Here is a 12,283-nt window from a genome sequence, read left to right as displayed (position 1 = left end):
TTTTTAAACTGATGAAATGTAATAAAAAATACCCAGTAATCTTTAATGTGTTTCAAGGGCTACAAATTTTGTAGAAATGAAGGCAGTTATTCTTAACGGTGTTTCCCAAAAGTATTTTTTGGTCAGTTTACACTAAGGGACAGGAAATGAAAAAAATGTCATCTTTTTAAAATTACTTTATTAAACAGAACTTAAGGTAATAATTATAATTTCCAAGTTCATGCACACATCTAGGCATGAATATTCACAGTGAATACCTTTTTCCATGACTAGTTTGGGTAAACCTGCACTGAGTTTTACAATCCTCTTACATCTCTTTGACATCTTCCAATTTAAAAATGAAACTGAATAGGCCAAATAATCTTAAGAGGTTTTAAAGCAAATTAGAAATGCAATGTAAAACTTTTCTGTATTATAAAAATCTGAGCAGTTTAGGAAAGATTACTGTAATCAGTAATTCTATACACAGAACTCTTCCACTTATCGCCTACAAATTTTCATGCTAAAGTTTTGCTGTATTTCTTTAAATATTAACTATAAAAAGAAAAGGTGAAAGTTGTCCTATCAGTCATGTCCGACTTTAGGCATGATGCTCAACTGTTTCTTGGTTGAGGGAGCCAGTGTTGTATGAAGACAATTTCTATGGTCATGTGGCCAGCATGGCTATATGCCAGTGGTGGCGAACCTATGGCACGCGTGCCATAGGCGGCACCGGGAGCCTTCTCTGTGGGCACATGTGCCATTTTCCCAGTCTCGCCTCCCCCCGTGACCCTCTCCTCACCAGCAGCCCCCTGGAGGAGAGTCATCCCCGAGTGTGGCCCATGCGGAGTAGCGCAGCCAAGGACATGGCAGCCAGGCAGCATAGACAAGACTCTGCCCTCACGCCCCATCACACACAGTTGATGTGGAGCGTGGGCAGAGGGTGTGGCCGCCATGGCGCTGCTGGGCTGCCTGGGCAATCTGCGGTGGGCCCTGGAGGTGGTGAGTGGCCCTGCGGGCAGGCGGGGCAGGGGACGGGGTGGAGCTGAGGCAGGGGTGGAGCTGGGGCAGGGCCAGTTTTTGGGCACTCGGTCTCTAAAAGGTTTGCCATCACTGCTATATGCCAAAGGCCCATGGAATGCTGTTACCTTCCCTCCGAAGTGATATACATCATATAACAAGAACATGGCTACATCTGAAGGCAGGACAAGAACCAATGGGTGGAAACAAATCAAAGAGAGAAGCAATCTAGAATTAAGGAGAAATTTCCTGACAGTTAGAACAATTAACAGTGAAACAACCTGCCTCCAGAAGCTGTGAATGTTCCAACACTGGAAGTTTTTAAGAACAGACTGGACAACCATTTGTTTGAAATGGTACAGGGTTTCCTGCCTGAGTAGGGGGTTGGACTAGAAGACCTCCAAGGTCCCTTCCAACATTATTATTATTATTATTGTTGTTGTTGTTATTATTATTATCTTAAACAACATATTTCTTTCAGTAACAGTTTACATCGACCAGGATTCTGTTTTTAAAAGTTGAGCACTAAGGGTGAATGACACCTCTAAGAAAGGCACATGACTCTGAAAGGGATGCCTAGATTTTTTTCATGAAAAACGTCTAAATAAAATCCCTGGTCTAGAAGAGCAGATGAACAGTTATCTGCCCAAATGTTAATAAAAATTACAGTCTGAGCAACCAGAAATCTGATTTGATATACAGAATAAATTCTGCAGTTCACAAAAGAAATATATCCACATAAAATTAAAAGGGTCAGAAAGGATCACAATAACCTTATTAAGATTCTTAAGCACGTAGCTAGTCAACACAAATCCAATTTCTTACACCAGTTTCTCACAATCTTTCTAAGGTAGACAAAACTAGGATGATTTTCCAAGTTCTGTCAATGTCAAAGTAATTATTTATTTATGGCATTCATACCTTTCTTTCAGCCACAAAGACTCCCAGAAAGGCTTACAAATCAATAAAAACGAGAGACAGTCCCTGACCTCAAATTTACAATCTAAAAAGAATGGCCTGAAAAGAAAAGAAAAAAAGAATGGGGAAGGAAACGGAAAGCAACTAAATCCAGGCCCAGGATCTTTTGTGCTTAGCTCTTGTTACAAGTATCTGAATTAGCTTTAAAAAGCCAAAGTTGTCAATCTTATGATCAACTGAAAAAGAAGAGTCAAATATTTCTGGGCTGTCAATTGTGCCCCAGAAGAGTCTGCTTCTGAACTCTCCCTGTGCTGCCGTCTGATAGGAAGGGCTGCTAAACAATATTTAGGAGACAAATAAAGAGAACTGATGGTCACCTTGGCTCACTTCTCTTTCTTTGCTATAGCTTGAAAGAATGATTCAGAGAAAGGTTCTATTAAACACGCTGCAAGAAACACTTGCTAAAAATCTACCTCTCAATAACAACATGCTTACTATAGCTTCAAGTTCGTTTGCCTGAAGAAGATCATTTTAATCAAAACTAGTTCATGGAAGACAAATAACACTGTAACAGCCCAAACAAACCAAGTCAATTAAATTAGGTTCTCTTATTTTTGCATCTTATCAAAATGTATTATAGGATAGAGTCTAGAATTTGTCCCCTAAATATGCTACCGAGAGATCCCATAACAACAGTGGCCATAATAATGGTAGCCATTTAGCAACCAAATTGTTATTCAGGTAGTCCTTGCTTTATAATCATTCAATTAGTGATCATTCAAAGTTACACACCACTGAAAAAAGTGATTTATGACTGTTTTCCACATGTCTGCTGCAGCATCCCCTTGGTCACATGATCAAAATTTGGATGCTTGGCAACTGGCATGTATTTATGACCGTTGCAATGTCCCCAGGTCATGTGATTCCCTTTTACAACTTTCTGATGAGAAAAGTCAGATCCACTTAACAACCGTTTTACGACCTTACCAATTGGAGTGATTCACTTAACAAATATTGCAGGAAAGGTCATAAAATGGGGCAAAACTCACTTTACAATTGTCTTGCTTAGCAATGGAAATTTTAGGCTCAATTGTGGTCGTATGTTAAGGACAATCTGCATACTATTTTCACAGTAACTGAATTATTTAATCACAATATAGGCCAGAAAATAAGTGTGTTGAACAAGCTGTTGATTTTATTTGCATTCTAAATGCTTTTAAATTGTATGCTTTAAATAAACACTCCTTACATTTTTGAATATTGAAATGTTTTCTGTTTTCTTTTCAAGTTTGCCTTTGAAGAGGCTATTTCTTTCCATATCAGTAACAACAGAAAAAAATATAATTGCAGAACAGGACAAAAGTATTTTACTTACAAATTCATAATCACCATCCAGAGGAACTCTCCAATCTGAGGAACATCTTTCAGACACTTGCCTTCCATAGTTGTTTTGCCAATTCTCTTTTTCCTTTTGTTCAAAATAGTCAAGGAAAGATGGTCTGACAGCCTGCATGGTTTCATCTCTCCCTACAAGTAAAGACACATTTATAGATTCAGAAGAGAAGGTGTTTAATAAACCTTTTTAAGCAAATTTAATATTCAATTAACTCCATCTTGTGACTAATTGAAAGTAAATATTAAAAATCTGATTCACAAAGAACTTTGCAAATATGCCCTATCAGCCTATCGGTAAATGTGGTAGGCTTGATTTTACTGCTATTATCAACATAATCCTATACTATGTTCAATCATTTTTGTCTTTTGTACTATTCCTCTAGTTGTCATTTTACTCGCTTCGTTTCTCAGAGCTTCATTTCTCAGAGCTTCTTGGAGAACTATGACACACCCTATGAGTAAAGACCATTCAGGAGCAAATTCGTCCATTACTCTTGTACTCTTATCTTATCCACACTGCAGAAGGACTTCCATCAGGGATGGATTTTTCAAATAGGAAATAAATGCTTGATGATTCTAGTAACGGAATATGAATATATTGTTTAGAAGAGAGGCAGGAAACAGTTTAGCAAGCCTAATTTAAAATCACTCAGATTAGAATTTTTAGAATCATTTTCTACACATTAAAACCCATATTACATCTACACATTACACATTAAAACCAGGTTATACTGAAGTGCAGCGCTCTTAGAAAACAGGCTATAAATTTAACAAATAGAGAATGTTGGGTTTGACTTATAAACCATTAAACCAGGGGTGTTAAACTGCCAGCCCGCGAACCGGACGTGTCACGAGGAAACCACGCCCACCCCATTGCCAGCAATGGGGGAAAAGTTCCAATACGTCGCACGATGTCATGTGACATTGTGAGTTTGACATGTCTGCATTAAACTATTTCAGCAACTATTTTGTTTGTATTCTAAAGATTTTTAAAGAACACATTATTGATGTTATCAAGGAGCTCTGTCTCAATGTCATTGTAAATATTTAGGTATCATTTAGATAATGCAATGTCATTTAGATAATACACTAGGAATTTGTTTTCAATTATCTCCATTTCACACAGAGGAGAGGGAAATATAACACTGTATGTAGCTTGTGTTATTTATTTTAGCATTCACTAGCAATAGCCCATTCTGTTATGAGATGTGGAAGCTTATGCAAATAAATGCCTCATTCTATAACTAGTTCTTATTTTAAACATATCCTTTTAAGTTACCAATCCAGAGTTAACAAAGGAAGTATCATCAAAAATCTGAGTTTTTCAGCAGAGGCAATGGAGTAGCCTTGCTTCTCTTTTTCTACTCTACAACAAAATTTACAAGCTGTAAATTAACTGAGAAAGGGCAAAAGGCAACAGATAGTGGAAAAAATGGAATGTCAAACTTCTGTTCACTCCCATGACTATTCAGTTATGAGGTACTCATATATGTAACAACAATCCATGCACTGAACAAAATACAAAGCACTCTCAGAAACATTCAACAGATTTATCCAAACTAATAAAAAGGATAAGATGTTTTCAAAAAAGCTTTTATTTCACAGTTAAATTACCCTTCGATTAATTTTGAGAAAGGTCCACATGATGCTGTCCACACTTACAATCCACTCCTCTTTCCACAAAATGCAAAATTTGTTGCATGATATTTAAGATTGATAAACCTTGGTGTCCATGCAATTTATGTTTTATGGTTATCTAGAAGCTGCATAAAAAATGCCAACTGAAGCATTTAGTCTGCAATTTTATATGCACTTATATGTTATGATAGTGGTTGGGCTTCTCAATTAACATGTATAAGACTGCTCTAAAATTACTGTATCAATTTCAATGCACAATATTCCAGATTTTGATGGTTCCTCTTTTAAGACATATTAAAGCTCTTATGTAATAAGGCAGGCTAGAAACATAATTTCTGCAGCACAAAAAAGGCAAACTGCATGGCAATCTAGAATGTGTACCCAACTGTGAAATGGAGAAAAAAAAGGAAAAAAAATAAGAATTGCAATCTCTCCAATATATTTTGAAGTTTCTATAAAACTCATAAAAATATTTTCTAAGCACAATGCTTAAAACCATTATTTAATAACAAACTGTAACACAAACAGTGCAAAATGTTTATCTTGGTCCAGGACAGATGCAAAGGTTTGCTGGCATTTCATTACCACATTTCCGCTGCCTGCTTAGAAATACAAATTTTGGTTGATTGATTTTCCCTTAATGGAAATTCCACAACATCAGCAAAACCACTAAAGAAGTATCACTCCAAGTCCTTATTAATCTCTGGGAAGATTATCCTATGTAAGACCTTCCCAAACAACATCAATGGTCATAGAGGAATCTATAAAAGATAGTATTGCCTTCAGTGATATTTTAGGTAAAATATTTGCACATGACAATCATGTCCTATTACAAAGCCAACTAAAATCATGTTAATGTTCTAGATTCTTGTACATTTTTAAAAAAATGTGATCTACTAAAGAGGCTGGCCCATGTAACTCTAGAAGTATGCTGGCTAATTCACTGGTCTGAATAAAGTCAAACTAATATGCCCTACAAAACATCTCCATGTGAATGGAATTCATGTAAAATGTCTGTCAAATACAGTATCTGCAAAATACATCATAAAAAGACATAAGGTAAAATCATCAATACTCCTAGCTTATTTACCAAGATGATTCATATATATATGTGATATTGTTTTGAAGAGTGATGGATTCCTGCATGTAAATTGCCACCTACACACATTTATGAGCTGCTCTGCAAAATCAAATCAATGTGTCCAAATTATTAAAGAAAAAACAACAACAAAAAGAAATCTTGCAGTGTTTCACATACTAGAATGTATATTTTTTGAACATTTTTATTGTTCTTTAAGTTGGTAATATAAAGTGCGGTTAGACACAGGGATCATCACAGGCAGTCCAGGAACTTGCATATCAGATATGGATCTCAGTCCTGGAATTCAAACCACTCTTTAAGCCAATACAAGGTTCACTCACAAAGCCATTTTCCTCACATATACTTCCAAAATGCAAATACAAATGTTGTACACACATGCACAAAAAAACCCTCCACCCAGAAAATAAGTAGAAACCTTGTGCTGTTTCTCTTCTCTTATTTATTACTTCTCCTCCCCCAATTCAAATACCCCATTTTCCTGCACCTCTCTAGCACTCTACCAGTTGATGCTGTCCAATCATTTACACTGTCCTCTAATACCAAAAGTTCCCTTTCTTCTTTTTTTTAAAGCTTTTTCCAGAGTTGGGATATGCTTCTAAAGCTAAGGATTGGTCTTAGAATAGAATAGAGCTGGAAGGGACCTTGGAGGTCTTCTAGTCCATCCCCCTGCTCAAGCAGGAAAACCTATACCATCTCAGACTGGTGATTGTCTCGTCTCTTCTTAAAAATCTCCAGTGATGGAGCGCCCATCAACAGCCAGTCGTCAACAGCCATTTCCATGATGTGAGAAGGCATTGTTCAAAAATTAAATTAAAATAATGGTAGAGATACTGGTCCTTTAGTTTGGAAACACAGTCCAGCTATTTTTCATTTTTATTATTTTAAAAAGGGAGAGACTGGCCAAGTCTCAGGGATAATCCAGAAATTCCAGATCTCAGCAATTGTAAAACAGGTATGTGCAAATAACTTTGCCCAGAACCAGTCTTTACTAAACAATCTTAAGCTGAAGAAGCATATGTTTAATCAACTCACCAGGAATTCTGACTTAATGTAATATATGAAAATTAGCAGTGTCTCATTTCCTGGCATCTTAGGCTAAAAGAACTGGAAAAGTCATTTACTTAAGATCCCTCCTGCCAGATTATATATTACTCAGATAAATAAGAGGGGTCTAATGGCTCAGTAGTTAAAGACCCTGAGTTTGTCAGCTGCAACAGTCAGGGGTCAGCCCCCATTGCTTGCCCCAAGTCCTGCCCACCCAGCAGTTCGAAAGTATACAAAAAGCAAGTAGATAAATAGGTACCACTTCAGTGGGAAGGTAATAGCATTCCATGTGCCTCGGCATATAGTCATGCTGGCTACATGACCGTGGAAATGTCTCTGGGCAATGCTGGCTCCCTTGACTAAGAACAGAGATGAGCACCACCTCCTGGAGTTAGACTCAGCTGGAGAGGGAAACCTTTTACAGATAAATAAATACATGTACCACCAAATACGAAACAGTTATATCATGTTGCTGGACTATTTATTTACTTATGAAAATAAATAAAAATTAAAGTAGCACACAAATGTAAACTTTTCCTTAATGTTTCACAGGTGTTCATGACCATGAAGTTTCAGGCAACTCATTGCACAGTTCTTCATTTTAATGTAGCCCTACTTGATTTTAATGTAACTTACGTAAAGGACCTTAGGAAGTTTCTTAGACTTTTAACAAGAACAGAACTATAATGCATAGGGAGAAAACAATGAGTCAATCTACCTAGAAAGTAGTGCAACATTTCAAAGAATCAGTCATGGTAATTCCAGCCCCAACAGAGTTTATTAAAGTTGCTGCAATTAAAAAGCACTTGGATCTTGGGATTGAGCTGGTGGTCTGCCTCAAGGTGAGCGATTCCCTGCCCCCTAATCTCTGTCTCTCAGCATTCCCCCAATGCTCTTAACCAAATGCCTACTCCATCTGAGTTTTTTCAAATGATTCCATTTTTTTTTGTATGTCACAAATACCCTACTAAGTGGTAGCAAACACTCTGGGTGCTATAGTCGAGAAGAGAGTGGGTGCCTCAGAGAATGGGTGATGGCTTGAAAAATATTGCAAATTCAGAACATTTGACATTCTTCCATTATCTGCACATTATCTACAAAAGACTCTTACCAGGAAAAAGAAGAAAGGCCTGCCCTAATAAAATCAGAAATAAATTGGGAAGTGAAGGATTTAGTTTTGGGATTTCTGTAACTTCTATCCTTTTAATAAACCTAGTTAGAGAAGCCTATTTGAGAACCTTAGTTCAGGATGGCTGTCCAAAGTTTTGAAACTGTGGGATGAAATCTTCTGGCAAATGAGAGCTCAGCAACTGGCCATACCCATCAATGCAGCTACTCTTTGAGGTCATCTCCCGTACGTTATAAAACCGTAATTCCAAAATTTTAATGAATCAATTTTTATTATTTGTAATCCTATATGTGTGTTGTGACAGACAGCATGAAAAAAACTTTATAAGGATAATGTTCTATTCATGGCAGAGACAAATGGCAAAGTGAACTCCCATAAGGAGGTGGTCAATTGTTAATATTTCAAGGTACGCAAGATAGTCTGTGCATACCGTCTAAAATATTAATATAAATCTTTAAAATGACAATAGCAATTTAACTGGCATTCCTAGAAGTATTCAAGTATAAAAGTAAACTATAGATTTCTGAATTACTAAAGTCAAGAATCTTTTCCTGCTTACTGCAAACTCATTTTACTGAAACTCATTTTACATAATGATATGTTAAAGTACCACAAAAGTACAGGTGCAAAAAAATTTTTGGGATGTCTAACTTAGAAATGAGGACCACCATAAGTCTTACCTTTAGCAATGAGAGTCATGTGCTATTTTATTAGACCATAATAATGGATTGCAAAAGTAAGTTAATGGCTATTTTTATATGAACAGAGATACTGTATAGACTAAAGAGAATAAAGAGAAAAAAATAGAAGTTGCAGGGGGGAAAAAAAGGAGATTGAGGGTAAAATATCCGCAGATCCCAGACTGATCCAGACTGTGTTTCAATGGTTAGATAGCCTACCCATTGGTCTCTGAATATAGATGTTTTTAAACATTCATATTTTATTGTGGTTTTTTAATCTAGGGAAACCTTATTGGTCACTCTTGAAGATGACTTCCAAGGGGACCTGGATTACCACTGTGCTGATCCTGTTAGATCAGTGTTTCTCAACCTTGACAATTTTAAGGCATGTGGACTTCAACTCCCAGAATTCCACAGCCAGCTATGCTGGCTGTGGAATTTTGGGAGTTGAAGTCCACATGCCTTAAAATTGTCAAGGTTGAGAAACACTGTGTTAGATTGAGTCTCAATAGCACAGAGCTTCAATAAGTACTCTTCTGAACCAACTGCAACACTTGGGATTGAAGGAATCTGTTTTACAGCAATTCTGCTCCTCCCTAAGCAGTGTTGAAAGTGAAGGAGGAAGAAAGTTCATCAGCCCAGTATGGGCTGATCCAAGGCATGGCTGATCCCCAACTTATTTAACATTTATGAAACCTCTAGCAAAAATCATCTGTTGGTCAATGTTAAGATTATCATCACTATGCTGATGATAACTAAATCTCTACCCTGGGCTAAAAGAGAAATTAAATGGATATCCTGACCCGGTATCTGGAGACTGTCAGGGACTTGATGGCTCGAAACAGGCTCAAGTTGGATTCCTTGCAAGACAGAGTGGCTGTTTGTTCAGAAATCTTCTGGTGCCTGAGTAGCTCCAAATTTGGCTCTGTATGTGGTTGCTTTCTCCCAGAAGGAGCCGTTCCCTGACCTAAGACTTCAGCAGAACATCTCTGTTTTGTTTAAATATTGCTTGTTTGCTTTTGTCTTAACAAGTATGAAGCCAGCCATTGTGTTCATAATTGGTGGTTATTCAGTAAACCTTAGTTAAACAAACTTTGTGTAGTGTATAAGCCAGGTCTATAATTAAAACAGAAAGACGTGCTCAGTACAAAGTAACTAGCTGTTATTTATTCCTACTTTTTAATGTACTCAATAAAACAATTTTATGATAAAGTGCTAAATGGTTAGACATTAGATCTCAACTTCATGAATCAGTGTGCAATATCAATAATGCTATATGATTTCAGTATTCTTAAACTTTACAACTGATAAGGTTTTTTTAAAATGCATAAAAAGCCATTCTGGAAGCAGAAAGAACTTATCTGTAACCATAATAAAGCCATCTCCTATAAAAGTTTTTTTCAAAACTGGAAACCAGGCATAAGATGTAATAGAAAAAAAACCCCTGTTATTAAAGCACCTTCAGCTCTCCCTTAAAAATATGTGATCAATCATGCTTTGTCTACACATTTAAAGGATGCTGTTCTGAGGCTCCTATAATTATACTGTTTCAGATCTCCAATTTTACTGAGAAAATAGAGCCATTGCTCAGCATGAGAAATTACCAAGTGAAAAGCTTATTGAATGAAGCAGATGAGCTTTACTTTTCTAATATAATGATACGTGAGAATGACCTTGGGGGACAAAAGGAAGAGCTGCATTTTGTCGTGCTTCCCTAGGTTGGGGCAAATTCTGTCCCAGTTGTTCTATTAGTTTTATGATAGCATTCTGTAAATTAGTTACTTGTACATACATGTGTTGCTGGTGTTGTAACAATGCAGCAACTAGGTGCTTGGTGAATGTAAGTGTCCTCTGAGCACTGGAGACCGTTACAAAAACTCCAACCAAAATCTTCTGGCTCTCTTAGAAAGAAAGTAAGAGTCTTAAAAGATTGATGTTAGCCCTTTGAAATAGTCTAGAGAAGAAGCAGAACTATGAGTCCTAACTCTATCTTTGTTGTAACAGAATTATGTTAACAGAATCTTGAAGGCTGGGGAAAAATTCTCCCCACCTGTCTTTTTACTCTCTGGAAAACTAGGTTTCTCATCTTATGTGGATTGCAACTCTTCCTCCTGTGCATACCAAAATAGCAACCACAATTTTGTGTCTAGTCAAAACTGAAAGTCCTCATTTTACTTATGGGTGCAATGCTATAGAACCATTAGCTTATGGAAGGGTTCTTGAAAAGGAATATTTGTGCAATCCAGGGACTGTCTCTATTTAAAAATAAATAAATAAACCATTTCAGTCTCCAAGTTCAGCAATAAAAAGAATACTTTGAAATTTGAACATTTGCTACTTTTGTGATGTCACAATCTCGTCAGTCTGAATGTTCACTGGGTGCTGATACGAAAAGATGAAAATTGAAAAGAGCACAGTGAACTACATATGTAGTACAGGAGAAAGCAAAGCAAGATGGCAAAATTGCACACAAGCAGAAAGGAATCTAAATTGGAGTTCAGAGGAAAGCTTGACCAAAATGCCATAGATTTCTTGGGATGTTCAATCCTGTAGGTTTAAGACACCCAAGAGTAGTTTTAACAGCCAAATTGTAAAGCCTGCATTGAAAGAGATGAAATGTTCCCCTAATTTTTTTCCTGGTACACAGTAGTATGAGGTAGTGGCAAACATTACAAATGAAACTAAAGAACATCCTAATTCATGTCAATAAAACTTATATTGTTTTTTCAAAACATAATACTTATTGGAAGGAAGCAAATATTTTAATTCACTCAGAGAAGTAAAAAGCATTGAACTGCCTTGTTGCCAAAACCAATAAATATGAAAGAATGTAATTCAAGCACCGACCTTGGAAAGAAATGCACTAGCAAATATTCCACCTCTTGGTCCAAGCAATAGATCAAAAATAATACTGATGAACATTTTCTTAACAGGGTCTGTTTTACTTCTCAACATGTTTTCTCTATTTCAAATGTTTTTATACCAGCCTTCATCAAAATAGATTTAAGGATGGTATAATCATGGAGGACACAGACTTGCAAGAACCAATCAAAACCAAATACAAAATGCCAGACGAGGGTAGAAGATTCCCTACTATCCTCATGAATCAAATGTTACATATTTCTGATGAATAATATTTTCTCTGAAAGTATATCTAAGAAGAAAAAAACTCAATGTTAGGCCCAACAGATAAAAACTCATATGTATCACTTTTATCACATACCTATTTTATGAGGAAACGGATTATAATTCTTTTTTTCCATTTAATGTTTTTTCATTTAACACGAATAGAGTGGCATGAAATATGAGCCACTCTAGGATATTAATGACCTCAATCCAACTGCATTTAAAACACCATTTAGTTATAGTGATCATTAA

At 36.5% G+C, this 12,283-nt stretch overlaps 1 protein-coding gene across 1 annotated transcript in view; it reads right to left on the bottom strand.

Annotated features, from left to right (window-relative positions):
- STK4 (serine/threonine kinase 4) overlaps positions 1-12,283 on the bottom strand; it is a 56,699-nt gene that overhangs the window by 15,319 nt on the left and 29,097 nt on the right. Inside the window, exon 10 of the mRNA XM_015816362.1 lies at positions 3,293-3,444. Coding sequence (XP_015671848.1) covers positions 3,293-3,444 — 152 coding nt within the window. The remainder of the gene's footprint in view (positions 1-3,292; positions 3,445-12,283) is intronic.

The sequence above is a fragment of the Protobothrops mucrosquamatus genome, unplaced genomic scaffold (genome assembly GCF_001527695.2).
Source record: "Protobothrops mucrosquamatus isolate PMUCROS unplaced genomic scaffold, P.Mucros_1.0 scaffold437, whole genome shotgun sequence".
NCBI lineage: Eukaryota > Metazoa > Chordata > Lepidosauria > Squamata > Viperidae > Protobothrops > Protobothrops mucrosquamatus.
The sequence above is the reverse complement of the archived record's forward strand: the minus strand, read 5'-3'. Positions and strand labels throughout refer to the sequence as shown.